General features: G+C 40.1%; 1 protein-coding gene across 4 annotated transcripts in view; it reads left to right on the forward strand.

Annotated features, from left to right (window-relative positions):
• mapkap1 (MAPK associated protein 1) overlaps positions 1-21,720 on the forward strand; it is a 224,785-nt gene that overhangs the window by 152,406 nt on the left and 50,659 nt on the right. For 3 of the 4 annotated variants that reach the window (XM_085965624.1, XM_085965622.1, XM_085965621.1), the window contains one exon: positions 2,310-2,417. The exons of the other annotated variant lie outside the window; for it this stretch is intronic. In XM_085965624.1, coding sequence (XP_085821750.1) covers positions 2,310-2,417 — 108 coding nt within the window. The remainder of the gene's footprint in view (positions 1-2,309; positions 2,418-21,720) is intronic. 4 annotated transcript variants of the gene reach the window in all.

Here is a 21,720-nt window from a genome sequence, read left to right on the forward strand (position 1 = left end):
ATCCTAAAGTGTCTTACAGATTATGATCTGTCACTTTGCAGAATTTATATTGATTTACAAAGACAGCTTGTGTTACTGTAGCCATCAAAGATTAAAGCAGCATTTTTACACTATATACAAATAGGACAGAGTTGGTAATATTTGGGTAATTTAGTGAATTATATTAATTAAACAGTGTTAGATTATTTCAGTACAATCAAAATAAAATATTTTGGGTCTAATGCTTCAAAAAGTAATGAAATTGAAGAATGCTCTGAATAGAAATAGTTTGTGGTCATGTTACAGAATCATTCTGAAATGCTATTTGAATCACTAAATAGGCTCATTTGAAGGTTCTGGTTCATGTTGTGTATTTGTAATAGATGCAGGTAGTTGTAATAGTAACATACCATTATTCAGAAATAACTGCATTTCCTGCACCCAAATAATAAAAAAAAAAATCAATAGAGCTCGCCAAAATAAATGGCTCTTGGGAAAATGACAATTTAAATCCGTTTAGCTTTAGAGCTACTAAAATGGAAAGTTTGCTGAAATTTAAAGTATTCTCTTCCAACATTGAATTGTAAAAAATCAAAAGTGTCACATAGTACAGAGCATGTGGTGAGGAATATTAATTTTTTTAAATCTTTTCCTTATTTTTTCCTTTTGAGATGCTATTTATGCTAATGTTGGGGATTGGAACTTGTTTTCCAGTTCTGGCACCATTATCAATGTCAAACAGGGACAGCTTAGCTACAGAGTAAAGCTTCCTTCACATTACCCCAACAATGCACTTCAATCTCAGCTGCAGAAAGATCAACCTCTTCTGCACTAATTTCTTCTTTCTGTTTCTCATTCCAGCACCTTTATGGCTTATGAGTGAAACTGCTCACTTTTGTACCACGAGGGCTTGTGCTCACTGCAACAATGTTGAGACTAGTGAACTAATTTTGCTCTTGTAGAAGCAGAGACAGGACACTTTTATCTCATCTGGGATGGACTAGGTTCAAATCCAAGTGCCAGGAGGAAAAAAACGAGTTCTTCTCAACTGCACCAGTCACTCCCTCAATCTGTTACTTCTACAAGTTAAAGTTTCATTGTTTTGTAAATGATGCTCGCCATTTGTTTCCATAAAACCCGGTGACACTCTAAGGCAATCATATACGGTGCGCTGTGTGTCAACCTCATCACTCTACACGAGTGTAAGGCTGCAGCAGGGTATGTGCCATTACAGTGGTACAGGCCCAGTATAGCTAAATCCTCAATATCTTAGTTTATAAACATTGATTCTATTATTAGATTGCAATTTGAATCTGAATTGTACTTAATTTTCAAAGGATGCCATAGGACTCCTCTGGTGACTTAACTGGTTCAGGTATTGAGCAGCTGATACATTCAGGCAGCCAGCCCAGCTGGTTAAATCTCTGGTCTGGGCTGAGCCAGCTGACCAGTGGTATGAGCACCAGAATGTGCGTTAGTGCTTCTGGGTCGGGAGGGGAAGTTCACCACCGTTCATGTCTCTGGTCACGATCCAACACACCCTCCCCCACCCACCCACCTACCTACCGACTGTAAAAGCATATGTGTGGACATTCAGTGAGGACAGATCAGCTTTATACCCCCTGCAATCCAGTAGCCTCCCAGCATCCAATGCCTAAGTTCATGTGGCCACTTGAGCGAGGTACTGGAGGGTGACTGGCACATGGAACCATATCCCAGCAAGAGTTAAGCACCTTCAGGAGAGGGAGAAAATTGATGCCAAAAGACTACTTAATTTTGAGAGGGACTAAAACAAGATTTTAACTTTGAGCTTGGTATGGCCTTGTTATGGATAATTCCACAATACTTGAGCAGGTTAGCAGCTATTAAATTCTATGCAAAATGGGTTGGGTAGATAAATTAGAGAGGAAGGGAACAGGAGTTTTGATTAGAACTGTGACATCCAAGGGCAGAATTTCATGTAGTCACAGAATCTGAGAAAAAAAATAGGAGAAATTCCAAATCGACTTAAATTAGTTTGATGCCTGCAGACTGCTGTAAATTGCAGCACGACATAGCAGAAACCCCGTATTATATTCAAATTCTATGTTGAGTTACACTTAGTACGTGGAGCAATTTACCTCTTTAGGTCTTGACCACAAAATAAAAATTCCCACTGATTTCAGTGAAAAGATGCTTAATACATTATAATCAGCTTATGGCATTTTTTGCATTGGGATGGGGGGAGAGAATATATACCCAAATTTTTGAAGTGTTTTAACTACAGTTTCTGCACAATTAGCATGAAAGTTTCTCATTCACATTATTTGCTGGCCTTTTTTTCGTTCCAGGGCATCAGTATCGGCTTGAGAGGCAAAATGAACCTAACGTAGCTGTAGATTTAGATCGTACCTTAGAGAGTCAGAGCACTTTGGAATTCTGTCTGGTCAGAGAGTACAGTAAGTTTGACCTTTTAACCTTTGAACAAGCTTAATTTTCAAAATACATGTGTCAGCAAAACACTGATTAGAAATATGCATGTTTGAAATGGTTGTCTTTTTTTAAACGATAAAGATTTGGGATATTTACATAATCTGATGATTTTAAAATGCAATATACAGATGGCAGGTTTTGATAACTATCATTGATATAAAATATTAAGTGATTGTTTGCAACTACTGTAATGGACGAAGGAACACATGCCTTAACATTCCTTTGCAAAAGGAAAATTTGAAGAAGATTTTGGCAGAAACTGACTCTGCACTCCTTATCTCTTCTGTTTCAACACTGTGTCAATGCAAATGTAGTATCAGCAACTTTAGCTCTGAAGTGACGTGCCTCAGCCTGTTTAATTCTAAAATCCTCTATCAAAAATCCTACATTAACCATTATAGAGGTGTAGTTGCATTTTTAACTTGCGATCTGAATAATTTTGCTCCAGAAACAGCTAACACTCTAGATTTAGCTGTAAAAAGATGATTGGGTGGGGGAGGGGGAGAAATGCGTGTCATTGATTTTAGGACAAACGTGTGACAGATACCATAGATATTCTTTGCATTTCAAGTAGAAGCAAGACTTGAATGAGGGATTTTGCCTTCAGTAACCCTTTTAAAACCTAAACATTGCAAAGAATTATGATTAACCTTGACGGTGATTTTGGTTTCTTTTCCTTTTGTTTCAATCATTGAGTGCTAATTACTTCACCGGAACAACTGACCAGGAGGAATTACTGAGCCTGGCAGTGTGAGGGAGCTGAATTAACATACATAGTTGAAATACAAGATTGAAAACATTCTCTTTGTATCTCCTACATTCAGCTGTTTCAGGCTTCAGTAATTCTCTCTCCCTTTTGCCCACACCCCCACCCCCACCCCAACCCCAAACCAATTCCTCTGATGCGACCATCAGTACTCGGCATTGAAACACAAATAAAATTCAAATTGAAAGTAGAAAACAAGAGGATGTTGAAGTTGATGGTATTTCTTTTAACTGGATTTGAAAGGGGTGCTGATCTCTAGGCTTTCAGATCAAAGAATCTTATGATCTCAACAAATTGTAGAAACTGAGACATTTATGTATTTGGAAAGGATTGCTGGAATCTCAATCTGATTGTAATCCAGTTTCATTAGTTTTTACAGTACAACAACCCACTCAAAGGTGAATTCTTTTTCACCTTTTCAGTACCAATACTTTATATCTTTGAGTCTAATGAAATTTCACGTGGCAAAATTTGTATCTAGTTGTGATTTGTGTATTTGTAAATTAAAGGGAACTTGAAGGCTAGCACAGTAACTATTGGGAATTTTAAAACTTTTTTGTGTCTTATCGAAGGATGAGAGTTTTTTGGCATGGATCTGCTATTGTAGTTTAATGCAACACAAGAATTTGTCCCTTTTTTCTGATGACCAATGCAGACTATTTTTATCTTGTCAAAATGTTAAGAGGATATTGTAATCTACAAAATTTCAGGAGTTTTTGACTTTTCCACATTTTGCAATAACAGAACTTTTAGGATGATAATTGTTCAATGGTAACAACTTACATTTTTCCTGAGTAAATGATTTGGTAATGATGTTTGTATGTCTTCAGTGCAGGTTTTATTTCCCACAGTTGTGCAAACTTTTGATAAATCGAGCAAAGCTATAGTTTTCATCAGTTGTTTGCCTAATGATTAAAGTTTATGTATTAATTAATCCATTTAGTTCTAATTAAAAACATTGTATGTTGGTCAAACAATCAAAAAAATAATGTTTAAGTTACAAATGATTAAATTAATAAATGATTGCTAAAGATATGCCAAATGCCAAGTTTATGGTGTTCACGGAAGAAGACACAGAAAACTTCCCGGAAATAGTGGAGAACCAAGGGTCCAGCGAGAATGAGGAACTGAAAGAAATTAATATTAGTTAAAAAAAAAAAAAAAAAAAAAAAAAAATAGTACTGGAGAAATTAATGGGACTAAAAGCCGGTAAATCCCCTGGACCTGATAGCCTACATCCTAGGGTTTTGAAAGAGTTGGCTATAGAGATAGTGGATGCATTGGTTGTCATTTTCCCAAATTCCATAGATTCTAGAATGGTTCCCGCAGATTGGAAGGTAGCAAATGTAACCCCATTAATTAAGAAAGGAGGGGGAGAGAAAACAGGGAACCACAGACCAGTTAGCCTGACGACAGTACAGGAAACTCTCGTTTAAACGACACCTAATTATCTGGAATTCTCTAATAACCGACAAAATTCAGGAGTAGGTTTTGAGGCTTCTGTATACTGTATAATTGCGGCTGTGTAACCGGGGATCTCGTACCTTTTGCCGTGTAACCATGGCTTCTGCACCTCTGGTTGTGTAACCGGGTCCCCTGTACCTGTGTTACGGGGCTCCAGCACTTCTGGCTGTGCTACGGGGCTCTTGTATCTTGGGCCATTGTCACTCCATGTCCCTTCTTCCTTATCCGGAATTTTTAATCAACCGGCACCATCCCGGTCCCATCGGTGCCGGATACCAAAGTGTTTCCTGTAGTAGGGAAAATGCTAAAATCTATTATTAAGGACGAAAATAATAATAGGATTGGGCAGAGTCACCACGGATTTATGAAAGGGAAATCGTGTTTGACAAATCTATTGGACTTTTTTGAGGTTGTAACTAACAGAATAGATAAGGGGGAACCAGTGGATGTGATGTATTTGGATTTTCAGAAGGCATTTGATAAGGTGCCACACAAGAGGTTATTAAACAAAATTAGGGCTCGTGGGATTGGGGGTAATATACTAGCATGGATTGAGGATTGGTTAACGGACAGAAAACAAGAGAGTAGGAATAAACGGGTCATTTTCAGGTTGGCAGGCTGTAACTGGTAGGGTACCGCGAGGATCAGTGCTGGGGCCTCAGCTATTCACAATCTATATCAATGATTTGGATGAGGGGACCAAATGTAATATATCCAGGTTTGCTGATGATACAAAGCTGGGTGGGGATGTAAGTTGTGAGGAGGATGCAAGGAGGCTTCAAGGGGATATAGACAGGCTAAATGATTGGGCAAGAATATGGCAAATTGAATATAATGTGGAGAAATGTGAAGTTATCCACTTTGGTAAGAAAAAAGAAAAGCAGAGTATTTTTTTAAATGGTGAGAGATTGGGAAATGTTGGTGTTCAGAGGGACCTGGGTGGTGTCATACACGAATCACAAAGTTAAATGCAAGCAATTAGGAAAGCAAATGGTATGTTGGCCTTTATTACAAGAGGATTTGAGTATAAGAGTAAAGACGTCTTACTGCAATTATATAGGGCCCTGGTGAGACCGCACCTGGAGTATTGTGTATAGTTTTGGTCTCCTTACCTAAGGAAGGATATACTTGCCATAGAGGGAGTGCAACGAAGGTTCACCAGACTGGTTCCTGGGATGGAGAGATTGTCCTGTGAGGAGAGATTGAGTAGATTAGGCCTATATTCTCTAGAATTTAGAAGAATGCGAGATGATCTCATTGAAACATACAAAATTCTTACAGGGATTGACAGTGTAGATGCAGGGAGGATGTTTCCCCTGGCTGGGGAGTCTAGAACCAGGGGTCACAGTCTCGGAATAAGGGGTCGGCATTTAGGACTGATGAGGAGAAATTTCTTCACTCAGAGGGTGGTGAATCTTTGGAATTCTCTACCCCCGAGGGCTGTGGAGGCTCAGTCGTTGAGTATATTCAAGATAGAGATCGATAGATTTTTGGATATTAAGGGAATCGAGGGATATGGGGATAGTGCAGGAAAGTGGAGATGAGGAAGAAGATCAGCCATGATCTTATTGAATGGCGGAGGAGGCTCGAAGGGCCAAATGGCCTTCTCCTATTTCTTATGTTCTTAAAAGGTGTGCATAGTAATTTGTACAGTCCACAGCTCAATTAAAAGTCCTTATTCAGTACGGAGACAGAGAACTGTGCATGTATGCATACTGGCTGAAATTGTCACTATGCTGCAAGTCTGTGTGCTGGCCTGCTCTTGACATTCCCCACAATGTGAATTATTTGATCTCAGCTGGAGATACCTGGGTTGCCAAACAGAAGGCAAAACCCTTCCATCAAGGGAAGGAAGGGGAAATTTGCAGGAAAGTTGAAGAGTATCGCTCATTTTGTTCATTTCTCCTTACACTGCCACTAAATTTTGCCTTTTATTTACTATTTGACGTGTCTCTTTCATTGATAAAATGAAATAGTCTGACTTGAGTTAATAAGTATAAGAAACTGCCAGCAACAGGGTTAGATGGGCTAGGTCCTGCTTGACAAAGCATCTCAACTTATTTGAGGATGCTGCAGATATGCAGACATCATAAAATAATGGGCCGGATTTTCCGATCAGAGGCTTCCTGCGTGCGGATGCCTCCGATCGGGAAAAATCTACGCACTTAGCTGCTGGCTCCGTAGATCCCGAGACTAGCGATCCTGGGCCTCTCCGGGTCCGCGCGGGCAGAGGCCCAGGTATCCCAGGGGCGCGTGCAATTCGTAAGCGACCCTGGGACCACATGGGCCATGGGGAGCCAATCAAAGATGGGAATCCCCTTTCATACTTTTGACAGGCCTCTACGCATAGATCTGTCAAGTATGAATGGGAATCACTTAAACACAGTTACACATTAAGTAAATATTTTTAAGTCATATTTAAAATTAGTTAAAATTACATTAAATCAAATATTTTAAACATTTAATTTTTTGAGAAAAATAAGTTTTTTACGGGGCTAAAAATAAACTTTTTTAAAAGGTATTTTTAAATTATAAGTGAGTTGGGGGGGGGGGGGAATATTTAATTTTTTTTTAAACTCTTATGCTGCTTTTACCAGGTGTAAGATTTTTTAAGGTTTTCAACGGGCGGAGGTTGTACAGAAAGCAGAACTCTGCCCGCGGAGGCCCTTCTCCTGGGCAGGCGTGCAATCTCAAGAGAATTCTTGACAGATCGGAAGTGCCGGGTTTTAGTGTATGTGCTTCGCATGCCTGAAAGCGGCACTTGCGAAGCTCATGCGGGTGCGTACACACCTCGTACGCACCCGTGGGGATTGGAATATCCGGCCCAATATATTTAGACTCTCGGAATGCTTTTTGCAAGTGCTGTGTGAAAGACTTTGTTAAACTGAAAGCTGCAAGAATTCAAGGAAGAATATAGGCTGACAAGTAATGGGTTAAAAAGAGGTAAACCAAGAGTACTCCTGAGAGGGTATGACGCCAAAATGGAGGGAAGGGAAAGCGAAGTGAAGTTCTCCAAGGGTTAAAGGGTCAGTGCTTGGGGCCCTACTGTTCCTAATCTACATAAATGCTATGGATACCGAAATCAACTTAAAATGTGCTGATGACACAAAATTAAAAGGACAGTGGAGACTGCAGACGCAGCAGATTATTGGCAAAAGGGTTTAAATCAGTTACATTGTTGGGCAAACGTAAAAAAATGATGCTGAGAAATGTCAAATAATGGCCCAGAATTTGCGTTCATGATGACGGCGAACTGGCAACGTTCCATCATTCCACCTTTTGAAACTGGCCACAATTTTGGGATTTGGCGCATGTGGAAATCCCCGAAGTTGCGGTCGGTCAATGACCACTCCGAAACAGGCAGTGCTGTGCCCACCCCCCATCCCGCGCAGAGCCGGCAATCTGTGCAATCGGCCAAATCATTGAAACTGACAAACTTCGGCAATTACGCTGTTAAATTCCCCACTAAAAGTTAGACCCAAAGGGATTAGGTGTAACTGGGCTTTTAACAGCGTATTGACTGTTAAACAAATGTTAAGGGCCTGGAAAACTAATTTTAGATTTTGTGCAATGTGAAATTTGTCCATTTTAATAAAAATTAAAAAACTTTAAGAAACTTTATCAACAAACATTTTTTACATTAAAAAAAAAAAAAGTTTGTCCATCTTTATTTCAGGTTTGCCTTTCCCCATGCGAGAGCCCCCATCTTTGTTTTGCTGTCACTAACTATTTCAAAAAGTTATAATTTTAACAGCGCACACACTTGTTCGCTGTCTGAGAGAATTCTGCAATTTGATTGGCTGCTTAGGCAGCCTGTTGACGTCCTAGCAGTTCGAACAAAGGGATCCCCATTACAGTCCATTGAATTCGAGGTCGGAAAACCGGTTGGAAAACCAGTCTTTCTCGACACAGGGATTGCGAGATCCTTGTGCGGAGCGTACTTCGGGGCCAGTCACAATGTCTTTGCTTCGCTGCTGACTGCAAATTCCAGGCCATTACATACAAGTGAAAAGAAGTATGCAACTTCAGTATATATAAATTAAATGAGTACAAGGAGACGTCGCGACCTGGGTGCAGTACAAGACTCCTTGCATTCAATGTCCAGATAATGCAGCAAAGCTGTTAACAAATGAATTTAATGTTAGACCATATAGCCAGAATAGTCAAATGTAAGTCTGCAGAAGTTATGTTGCTGCTTTTCAATGCAATGACTTCAAAACCGGTGTTCAGTTTTTGGCCACCACACCACAAAAAAAGTGCTTACATTAGAAAGAGTGCAGAAAAAAGCAGCAAGTGTAAAGATTACAAGGAAAGATTTAAAAAGCTTATGAATGGGGAGGTGTGGGTCTTGTCTAAGTGTATAATAAAGTATTAAATCTATAGATAAAGTAGACCCAAGTTATTACATTAAAATATGCCAATAAAAGTAGGAAGATCAGGTGACAATGTTTAGAAGATGTCAGGGAAGATTTCTTTACCGAAGAGTGAAAAATGTTTGGAATAAGTGATCAAAGTATATTATAGAGGCAAGAAACTTGGGGTTGTTCAAAAACAGTTGAATGCCATGATGGCAGTGTAAACGGATGAGCTTCAGTGGGTTTTTCTCCTATTATAAATTGATCTGAAGGGTTGTTGCTGATCATGTGTGGATCTGTGAAGTGTTACTTATTACTTTTGGAGCATGTGACTTAGGGTGCCTTAACCATGCTAGAAAGTAATTTCTGCTCTGCACTGGTGCTAAACTGGCAGTGAAAATAGAGTTTGGGCCCAACGTGAGTCGCGAGCAAAGCTGAATGCGTGCAAATCCAGTGTGGTGTCGAATGTGGTTTGCAAAGTACTTAGATGGTCTATTGGAACCTTTAGACACTTGGTAAATCTACCTAACTTTAATTTAAACGTTTAAGCAGAGATTCCTCCCACTCTCTAAACATTGACATTTTTGGAGTCAGCGCTGCATACTCTTGGGTTCAGACATGCACAGAGACGTCTCTGAAACAGTACAGTTAAAATTCCAGCCAGGCAGGACCCAAGCAGTGTAAACGGAGTTCTGCCCTGTTGAAATAACTACAGATATGGCTCTTAAACTGGTAGCTACTCTAAGTGCACCCTTTGTCTTTGTCAGTTTCTAACATCATTTGGTTATTGGTATTCAAAGCAAATTGGTGTTAATTTATTAAAATTGGTTATAAGACTTCAAATCTGAGTTGCACACAGTGGAAACTCAATTCATACAGTAAATTTAGTTGGGGAGTTGGTCTGGACAATTTGTTTAATTACAGGTAATAGCTGCGCATCATTATAGTAATTCAATTACAGTAATATAACTGAATTATTGTGTGGGTGGTGTTCTTGCTTATTTATCTAAATTGTTTATAAAGTTCCAACTCATGGCTTGCATTTTAAAAAGCATATTTAAAAAAAAAAAAAAAAAAATTCTATCATCTGTACTTATGAACGTACATGTTGGGATCAATGGTTGGCGCAAAATAACCGCCGAATGCTGCTGACATGACTCCGGAGTGCCACAGGGTTGAAGTGTGTTACAACAGATGAAACACAAGTGATGGGTTTTGTTTACATAGTACCTAGGGTGGAATTTGAATTTAGGGAAATACTAATTCAAGTTAAGCACTGTAGAAAATGCAAATGATTAGTCTGGCATGCCTATTGAAAAGCTGTTTGTTATTTTTGTATTTACTATAACATAACAGTACAGCAGATTAGAGGTGAGCTTAATTTTGCTTTATATAAAGGTTAGGATGGAGGGATGACATTTACTACAGTAGTCTTTGCTGCCAAAGTTAAGTTCCTTTCTCAAGAACTCTTTCTTACAAATGCACCTAATGAAATGGAGAAATCACAATTAAAGCCAGTTTCCATTCAGAATAGGACGACAAAAATCGTCATCTTTTAACTGGTGTTCATAATAGAACTCTGAAGCCTCTGATTCAGTTAGAAATTTAAATAAGGTTGGTCACCAGTATTTATACCACACCTGTCATGTGATGGGTGATCCTTCGTCCTTCTCCAACCTTCAAGCTGTTCCTCGATCTGTCGGAATCTTTATTTTTCTCTATTTTATCAATACTGCTATGGTTACTGCTTCTCTGAACTTTCTCCTTCTGTTTCTTCGAAGCTCCTTGTGTGTTCTTCTTCCCAATCTCTGATGTGTTGATGTCATCATTTCCTGGTTTGCCTGGGCTTCTCTTGCACTTCTCAGTGTTGGTAATGTCCTGCAGTATAGCCCTTGGCACTTCACTTCCATTTCTCAATTCAAGAAATTCTATGCTCCTGAACCAGAAGTGCACTTTGGCAAAGGTACCCTTTTTGCTTTTTTTAGGGAAAGGTTTTTTTTTTCTTTTTGTTTCCCAGACTACATCGCAACTGAAGTAGGCTACTGAACTCTGTTCTTAAACATCATCATGCTGCTTTCCACAGGCCATTTGGAGATACCCAAGGACAGCCTGGAGATTAATATCTCTGCTTTTGTTTTATGTTTTTTATTTAAATGCTTCCCCACAATGTAACTGAGATGGGGAGCAAAGCAGTGTTGAAAATTAAACTCACAAATATGTGGGACAGCATTCTGTTGTTCCATTGAACTGCCTAACATTGCTCTTTATCTTTGTATGGTTTAAAGCTGGTTTTACATTCCAATTCTCTACATTTGTGACAACTACAGTATAAACTGGGATTATTATTTCAAATTTAGGAGGCTAATTGTAAATTTAACACTAACCCCAGTTTTAAAAATAATGCTGCATGCTCACAAACTCACATCTGCTTTTAAAAGGAAGGTACAGAGTAACTTCAACTTCAATTAACCTTAACCTTCATGTGCATGGGAACCAAAGACGCATTTCATTGAACAAAGCAAAATCATAGAACAGAAGTTATGTGGTTTTAAAGGTTTTACTATTACATGTGTAAGAATACTTTTACATGGTCAGTGATAAACAACTGTATATGCTCGTTGTTACTACATTAACGAACTCACTCGTGCTGAAAGCAAAGGTATAAATATGTCAACTCTTCGCATTTAGACTATGAAAAAGAAACATAGGATCAGATAAAGATGAGTGCAGCCTTAGTGCTATAATCAGTAGTATTGGTACTGAAATGTAAACAGGTGATTTATACATGTTCTAGTGTTTAATAAAAGATAGTATCTTCTGTAATGAAGGACAGTGTTCCTTTTTAATTTTGTTTAATAAGTATTTTCAAGGTTAGAGAGGTATTCTACAAGGTATTAAATAGAAATGGTGTAATATATCAAAGTGTACACTCAGACTCTTGATTGGTCAACTAAGAGGTCACTCTTGAGGGCAAAGTGATCTTGTCAGGGTTCATCAGTTTAAAAGCAGTCGTCTCAGCCTAAAAACATTATCTACAGGGATATATGATCTTATTTAAGATAATCTTGGGTAAGAATCTTGTGTGTATTACAGTGAAATCCAGTTGAAGTGATCAATTTTGATAACTCCCCATGTGATACTAGAATCAGGCCATCTTAGACTGGGTATTATGTAATGAGAAAGGATTAATTAGCAATCTTGTTGTGCGCGGCCCCTTGGGGCGGAGCGATCATATGATGATAGAATTCTTTATGAAGATGGAGAGTGAAGTATTTGACTCGGAGACTAGGGTCCTGAATTTAAATAAAGGAAACTATGATGGTATGTGGCGCAAGTTGGCTAGGATGGATTGGGGAACGTTACTTAAAGGGTTGACGGTGGATAGGCAATGGCAAACATTTTAAAGATCGCATGGATGAACTACAGAATTTGTTCATCCCTCTTTGGCATAAAAATAAAACAAAAAAGGTGACTCAACCATGGCTAACAAGGGAAATTAGGGATAGCATAAGATCCAAGGAGAGGACATATACACTGGCCAGAAAAAGCAGCAAACCTGAGGATTGGGAGCAGTTTAGGATTCACAAAGGAGGACAAAGGGATTAATTAGAGAGGGAAAATAGAGTATGAGAGTAAGCTTGCAGGGAACATAAAAACTGACTGCAAAAGCTTCTATAGATATGTGAAGAGAAAAAGATTGGTGAAGTAAAGCGTAGGCCCCTTGCAGTCAGAATCAGGGGAATTTATAATGGAGAACAAAGAAATGGCAGACCAATAAAATACATACTTTGGTTCTGTCTTCACAAAGGAGGACACATATAACCTCCCAGAGATGTCGGGGAACATAGGGTCTAATGAGAGAAGGAACTGAATGAAATCAGTATTTGTAGGGAAATGGTGTTAGGGAAATTGACGGATTGAAGGCCGATAAATCCCCAGGGCCTGATAATCTATATCCTAGGGTACTTAAGGAAGTGGCCCTAGAAATAGTAGATGCATTGCTGGTCATCTTCCAAAATTCTATAGACTCTGGAACAGTTCCCATGGATTGGAGGGTAGCTCATGTAACCCCACTATTTAGAAAAAGGTGGTAGAGAAAAAATGGGGAATTATAGCCTGACATCAGTAGTGGGGAAAATGCTAGAGTCTATTATAAAAGATGCAATAGCAGAGCACTTGACTAATCTACTGGAATTTTTTGAGGATGTAACTGGTAGAATAGATAAGGGAGAACCAGTGGGTGCGGTGTATTTGGACTTTCAGAAGGCTTTCGATAAGGTCCCGCATAAGAGATTAGCGTGTAAAGTTAAAGCACATGGGATTTGGGGGTAAGGTACTGACTTGGATAGAGAACTGGTTGGCAGACAGGAAGCAAAGAGTTGGAATAAACGGGTCTTTTTCCGAGTGGCAGGCAGTGTGAGGTACCGCAGGGATCTTTGCTAGGACCCCAGCTATTCACAATATATATTAATGATCTAGACGAGGGAACTAGATGTAATATCTCCAAGTTTGCAGACGACACAAAGCTGGGTGGGCGTGTGTGCTGTGAGGAGGATGCCGAGAAACTCCAGGATGATTTGGACAGGTTGGGTGATTGGGCAGAAGCATGGCAGATGCATTATAATGTGGATAAATGCGAGGTTATCCACTTTGGTGGCAAAAACAGGAAGGCAGATTATTATCTGAACGGCAATAGATTGGGAGAAGGGGAAGTGCAACGAGACCTGGGTGTCCTTGTGCACTAGTTGCTAAAGGTAAGCATGCAGGTGCAGCAGGCGGTTAAGAAGGCAAATGGTATGTTGGCCTTCATAGCGAGAGGATTCGAGTACAGGAGCAAAGATGTCTTGCTGCAGTTGTACAGGGCCTTGGTGAGGCCACACCTTGAGTATTGTGTGCAGTTTTGGACGCCTTATCTGAGGAAGGATGTTCTTGCCATGGAGGGAGTGCAGCAAAGATTCACCAGACTGATACCTGGGATGGCAGGAGTGACATATGAGGAGAGATTGGGTCGATTGGGCTTACATTCGCTGGAGTTTAGAAGAATGAGAGGGGATCTCATTGAAACTTATAAAATTCTAACAGGACTAGACAGACTAGATGCAGGAAGGATGTTCCTGATGGTGGGGGAGTCCAGAACCAGGGGTCACAGGCTAAAGATAAGGGGTAAGCCATTTAGGACAGAGATGAGGAGGAATTTCTTCACCGAGAGTGGTGAACCTGTGGAATTCTCTACCACAAAAGGCAGTTGAAGGCTAAAGGGATATGGGGAGAAAGCAGGGACAGGGTACTGAATTTGGATGATCAGCCATGATCACATTGAATGGCGGAGCAGGATCGAGGGGCCGAATGGCCTACTCCTGCTCCTATCTTCTATGTTTCTATAATTGAATGATCACCAAATCCAAAGGTGGCAATCCCATAATGTACAGCAGGGCAGTTGTCAACCAAAAATGGCCAGCTAGCAGAGTTGCTAAACAGTGCTGATAGCACAGTTTGGTTTCTTTTATCCTTTTCGTACCATTTTGGGGAATCCAGCTCAAACCGGTCAGCACAACTGACTTGGCCTGATGCGTACAACCAGTGGGAAATTTGCAGGTTTGGGATATGTGATTTGATCCTTAGTGCATGTAAATACTGCAGATATGTCAGGAAATCTCAAACCCTAAAATATAATTGAACTGCTCCCAAGAAATGTTATGCTTAGCTTTGGAGCTCTGCACAATGCAAGTGAATGGAAAGGATTTATTTTTCCTTATTCACTTATCCTTCACGTACAGATGAACAAGCCATCATTTAAATGGAGAAAAACTGCCACCAGCACATTTGCAATCAGTATGGCACCAGGCATTCCGCTCGTGTCGTTGCTCCAAACCAGAAGAGCAACATGCCTCTAATATCATTCCAAGAGTCTTCCTTCGCTAATAGTAACTCCCATTGATACTGTTCTAAGAAGCATGGGGCAGATTGTTAGATTTATAGCTCTCCAAAAGAAAGTTTCAACTCCATCATTTCAACCATGCAAGATTTAGCTTCCCTTTTGGCAGAGCCTGTGTCGGACCAACTTGTTCACAATGTCACTGGTATTGATTGATGCCCCATATTCAGTCTTCAAATAATCTCAGCAGAAATTTCTGGTTCGTAGTATTGAGTCAGCTAATGAGTTCCATGAATCTGAAGTCACCAAAGGTGAATCTGAAAGGGTGAAGGCCATATACATGAAGAGGAGGAGGAAACCTCCACCTTGTGCTCCAGGTTTAAATCCTGTTTAATTTCATGGCTGTAATACTTGTGTTGCCTCTAAATTGAGTCTGTACATCCCAGTACTTCTCGCTAGATCTCCATCCGAGATTCAGTGGACCTTTTTGTAATTCACCTAATTTCACAGATTTTTTTTCTTCCAATCGCAATGTGGGCAGTTTGAGAAGTGGGAAAAGTTAATTCCATTTGCCCCAGCTTCTAAAAAATCTGATGAGATATAGTCCCAGTAACAACTTAAGATGCCCTTTGTACCTGCTAGTTCAAGGTTCCTCAGTGGTATTACACAGACTATACATGATAAACCACCTGTACTTGGAGAAGCACTGATTCTTCACAACAAGAACCTAAAAAGTATCATAACGGAGAATGCAGCTATGCATATTTATTCTATCTATCTATCCTGGGCATCTGTTAGATGAGGACTGCATTGCATCTAGGCTATTGGATCAAATTTGTACACAAGCAAGTAGTAAAAGTAAGTGCAACAGTTACTGCAGATTTTCATGCCATCATGGTCAGTTCCCTTTTCAGTTTGGATAATTTAAAAGCTCATTGCTAAACGATTTGAGTTGTCTATGGTCAACAAAGATATGCCTCGAGACATCGATATGGGCTGCAGCCTAGGGATTCTGCTTTACATGCGTGCTTAGCTGAGAATTTTGGATTTCATATCCGACCCATAGGGCAAATTATTACCAATTGCTGGCTCAGGAAAGCATTTCTTTTTAGGAATATCTGGCTGAGGAAGGCGGTGAAGGAATGTTATACCCTTTATTCCCTAGGCATACCACCTCTTTCCCCAAGATTCAGCAGGGAAATTTTTGAGACCATCAGTGCACCTGCCAGAGATATTCTGGCCCCAAAAGGTTTAGGAGCTCGTTTTCCTCGGCTGCGAAGAAAATATGGGATTTTGTGGGTCCAGGAGGATGGGTGTTGGGGTATTTAATCTGTTCTGAGCCATAGAACCTGAAGGAGAGAACAGTGAAGTTGGAGAACAAAATAATCAAACTTGTGGGATTTGTTGAATATAAAAGGAGTAAAGATGAGTGGTAAACATTGGAAGAGGAGGTTCAAACTAACAACATGGCTATTGGAGCAGATTCCCACTTGTTGGTGGGAACTGTAGATTCCAGGAAGGCGTGCAGCAATAAGCTTAGCGATGGCCTCGCTTTGTGTGAAGTTTCATCCATCCTTAAGTATCCGCAGCATCTACTAAATCCCAATTGGAAATTGTATATGTTCTTGTAGCAAAAGAATTGCAGGTTTGGTAAACAGAAACTGTAGTGTTTGATCAATCTTATTGCATGTGATGTTAGATTAGAGTAATCCTTCGACATCATCTGAAGTCCCCACTAAAGTAGCCTGACTTTCATCCCTCTCGGGCAGCTGTTGGTAATGATTCTGCTATTGCCATTTACACCTCCTCTAGATCCATCTTTTTAACTTTACCACCCTCTCTTGCCTTGCACCAGCATCCCTTTTGTCTTTTAATCTCTCCTGCCTTCCACCCTATCACAGACCTTTTTGTTCTTTCCTCCTGTTTCCCTGCCTCTTAAAACCTGCTTAAAACCTTTTCCATCTTAACTTTTTCCAGTTCTGATGAAAAGTCATCAACCTGAAACATTAACTCTGTTTCTCTCTCCACAGATGCTGCCTGATCCACTGAGTATTTCCAGCATTTTCTGTTTTTATTTCCGATTTCCGCAGTATTTTGCTTTTGCTGTTACACTGTCCTGTCTGACTCTTCCTCCGTCAGGAGTGCAGCATGGATCCCATTGTATAGATGCAAACTGCACTCTCCTCTCCATGTATAAGAAGAGATCAGTTGTAAAATTAGACAGTTGTTTGTGTTCCACAGGGCATGTACCTTGTATGGCTTTCAACAATAATAACTTACATTGATCTAGCGCTTTAACGTAGGAAAACGGCCCAAGGCCCTTCGCAGCAGCGTAATGAGCAAAAATTAATGGAATGATTCTCCACATGCCAAGTTCCAATCGGCCCAATTGGAAATGATTAGTTGTAGATGAAATGTTTTTTGTGGTGGTTTTTTGCTACCATATTATCACATTATGAATATCTTTTAGGAGGTGGATAAGGGAAGAACACCCCTTCATGTGAAAGGATAGTTGCTTGGGTGACATCATGATACCATAAGTGTCCCTCAGGGTTACTTGTGATTCTCTCTGATGGCATGGTGATTTTAGAAGGTATTTCTATTAAGAGTGAAAGCCTTGAGCTATGAAATCCTTTGTTTTATATTCAGAAATTTGTACAAATGAATCCAAAAAACAAGTTGATGGATGGGGAAGAGCAGCTTATTTTACATCCAATTGTTTTACGAAGAAAACTAGCAAATAAAATAATCTTTTGATATCATTATCCAATTGTCCCTAATTGTTACATACATTCTTAATCCCAAATTGTAGAACGTATAATTTTGTAATGCTGTTTCCTGAAACCGTTGATTGAACCTTGAGGTCCCTGGGAGACGAGCTGGCAATCTTCCACTAATAACAATTGCAGAAAAATGTGACTCTAGTAAATCCCCAGTGTGTATTTGAGAAGATGGCTGATGGTTGCATGCACTACCCTTGATTACCAAACCATCACTGAAAGATTCTGTGATAAACGCAGCATTTACTCAAGTTATGTTAGAGGCTCTAATACTACCCACTCTTGCCGAATCGATAGTGTTACAGTGCACCTGTATTTACAAACATTAATCTTGCCTGGGCACTGAGTCTGGCTGCTAAGCTGCAGTTGACACATCACATTTCTATCTTGTTTGCCCCCACCCCCATTCTCCAATACAAGGGTTTTCTACAGAAAATACACCTGAAAGCTTAAATAGTTCTATATGTTTGTAGTCTACGGAGGTTACATTTTGAGTGCTGTGCATCCTATTGGCATGATGCCTTGTAAGCTAAAAACCTTGTACTAAGAGTTTGGCAAATAGTATGTATTACAAGCTTCCTTAAAAGGTTTATTAACAAGAAGTTATGATTTTAAATTTGCTATATATGCTTTTATCCTTCGGTTCTATAGAGTTCCTAATACTAGTTGCAAGCAAATCATCTAGTTTTAAAGGCATGTGATACTGCTTCAGACATAATGATGTAATAATGGTCAAGAAATTCCCTGTTTTCCAACATTTTCTGTGCTAGGAATACATGTTCCAAACTGAGAAGCACTTATTGTGGAACAATTACTGTCCTGCTTCAATGCTTAAAGATTAGGTTGTGTAGACTTTGCAATTCTTCAGTAAACTTACTGAAATACACCCTACCAGCTCTGTCTGTGACATCTTGATTTATGAAGGGTTTAACATACCAGTTTAATGTAGATCTTTTAAACCTTTGAAATCATGATTGTATTAATGGAGATGATGTGTGATTGTCATACAGGAAGCTGTGTACTAAGTTCAACACGCATTTAGTTGCTGTTATGGATTTTTTTTTATACTTGAGGGTGATTTTCTCTGTGATGTTCAGCACAGGTGTTAACATTTACATTCTTTGCCTGATGTAGTGTAGCATGTGCTTGATTTCATTTCAGAGTGAAAAATAGATGAAATGCCAGGGATTCAAATAATGTATAATTCACAGCAAGTGACAGCAGGCTTTTAATACTGGCTCTAGCCGACAGCCTAGCGCCAGGAAATGTCACACTTGGAGTGAAAGCGACTTGCTTCCTGTTATGTAGGCTTTCTTGATGACTAAGTGATCGATTACCTATGACTTTTTTTTTTCTTTTGGGAAAACCATATGCAAAATTGTGTTTTTAAGCCGTTTCATTTGTTAAACACAACGGACAGTGTTAATATATAAATATATAAAGTGTGCTTGAAATATCATTCACATCACCTGACTGCACAAAGTGCTTGTCAAACTGAAAGAACCAGCACTAATTCACTGAGCTAGTGGATGAGTTAAAGATTTTAAAATGCAAAATGAATAAGGGTATACGTTGTGTTGAGACATTTTATTTACTAGTCACCTTTACCAGTATTCCTTAATGCCCCATTTCCACTAGGCTGTGAAATTTTCTTACATTAGGTCCTCATAAGAACATCTGTCTAAAGAGCAATGGCAGCAAATCTAAGATGAGTGCTGATCAGAGAGACTTAAACTACTGGGATTAAGGAAAGCATTGTAGAAAACGTAGAAAGACAAAGCGTAGTGATAGTTGAGGAAGACTGGAACGATGAAGACAATAAAAGAAAGAGAAAATATCAGATGACAAAAGAAACCAGGGAAGATCTCTGGGTAGCCCAGTGGGTGTTCCTTGCACCTTTGGACATGGATTCAAATCCAACCCAGCCCAGGGTGTGAACATTCTAAGGGAATGAGGAAACTTGAAAGGAGTTTGGACAGTATCTCCACAATGTGGGATCACAGCAGAAAATGGCCCCTAATTAGCACCAATAGAATGTCTCACTCAGAGAGGCTGCAAGGATAGCTGATGTGAAAAATGAAGAGCAAGTTTCCACTGGTGCAAAAACAGCTGTCTGTATGAGATTGTAGCCATGGTGTGGAGATGCCGATGTTGGACTGGGGTGGACAAATGTAAGAAGTCACACAACACCAGGTTATAGTCCAACAGTTTTATTTGAAATCACAAGCTTTCGGAGCGCTGCTCCTTCGTCAGGTGAAGTGGAGAGATGCATAAAGACACAGCTTATATAGTCAGAGAATAATGCCAGATGATTACAGGTAATCTTTCTAACTGCCATTTATCATACCTCGGCAGAGAGATAATCACAGCGATCAAAGGTGTGAATGGTGTCCAAACAGGTTAGTCAGGAAAACATTATATCAAAGAACAATGAGGTGGGGTCACAAGGGGTCAAATGTTGCAGATGCTGGGGTCTGTATGAAAAACTTTGATGTAATGTTTTCCTGACTAACCTGTTTGGACACCATTCACACCATTGATTGCTGTGACTATCTCTCTGCTGAGGTGTGATAAATGGCAGTTAGAAAGATTACCTGTAATCATCTGGCATTATTCTCTGACTATATAAGCCGTGTCTTTATGCATCTCTCCACTTCACCTGACGAAGGAGCAGCACTCCGAAAGCTTGTGATTTCAAATAAAACTGTTGGACTATAACCTGGTGTTGTGTGACTACTTACATGTATGAGATTGGGTTGAAGACACGTCGTTGCCACAGTACAGAGTCCCTTACTCCGCAGCTGACTGCTGTACCTGACCTGCACATGCTTGATTGATGCTGACACTGGAAATATTCCATTCTTCAAATGTTCACAATCTTCACTTCAAGAGCAAAATTCTGCAAGTTCCTTTTTTTTACAATAAAAATGAATTTGACATTCTGATGGCTCAGAGATGACATCTTTGTTGTCTGACCTGTACCGACCAGGAAGGTCCCAGGTTTCATCCCCGATCAGTACTTCGCTGGGCCAGTAATAGAAAAGAGAGAACTTCATAGAATCATAGAAGCTCACAGCACAGAAGGAGGCCATTCGGCCCATTGTGCCTGTGCTGGCTCTTAGAAAGATCAGTCGTGCTCAGTCCCACATCCCCGCTTTTGGTCCGTAACCCTGTAAGTTCCTTATCCTCAAGTACCCGTCCAACTCCCTTTTAAAATTATTTATGGAATCGGCTTCCACCACTTTTTCAAAGCGCGTTCCAGATTCCGACAACTGAGTGGAAAAAATTGACCCTCGTCTCCTCTCTAGATCTTTTGCCAACAATTTTGAATCTATGACCTCTGGTTGTTGACCCACTTGCCAGAGGGAATAGTTTTGCATTTTATATAGGGTCTTTCATGACCTCAGGACATCCCAAAGCGCTTTACAGCCAACGAAGTACTTTTGAAGTGCAGTCACTGTTGTGATGTAGATGGGGCACTACAACTACCCACAATACAGGAAACTTTGATATCCGGCACCGACGGGACCGAGCTGTTGCCGTCCCATCAAAACTGCCGGACAAACCAGCGCTAATGTTGAAACATACGGAGCTTTTGAGCTCCGTATCTGGCAACAAACCCTGTTGCTTAGCTTCTAAACAGTCGGCCGTACCTTGCAAAGCGTCTCTGTAGCTTAGCAACAGCTTCAGCGAGACCTTGCAGAGCCTGACTGGTGGGGGAAAAAAAGCAACGAAAAGAAAAAAAACCTAACGAAACGGCTCCTGATTTTTGCCGGTGGATCGAGCATTCCGGACAGTTAACCTCCGGATAAACCAAAGTTTCCTGTATTTCTTGGTTAGATGAGGGCAAATCCGCCAGTCCTGCTTCTCATCGCTACTGGAAATGGGCATGTATGGAGATCAACAGCGGTTAGCATCCATTTTTAGCCATGATGTCCCCACAGTCAGACAGCCTTCCAGCCCTCGCAGTCAAGACTTGAACATGGATACTGTCCCACCTGGGCAAGGTACCAGAGGTTGACATGTGTC

The sequence above is a fragment of the Somniosus microcephalus genome, chromosome 23 (genome assembly GCF_052327205.1).
Source record: "Somniosus microcephalus isolate GS21.2 chromosome 23, FLI_Smic_1.0, whole genome shotgun sequence".
NCBI classification, from domain to species: Eukaryota; Metazoa; Chordata; class Chondrichthyes; order Squaliformes; family Somniosidae; genus Somniosus; species Somniosus microcephalus.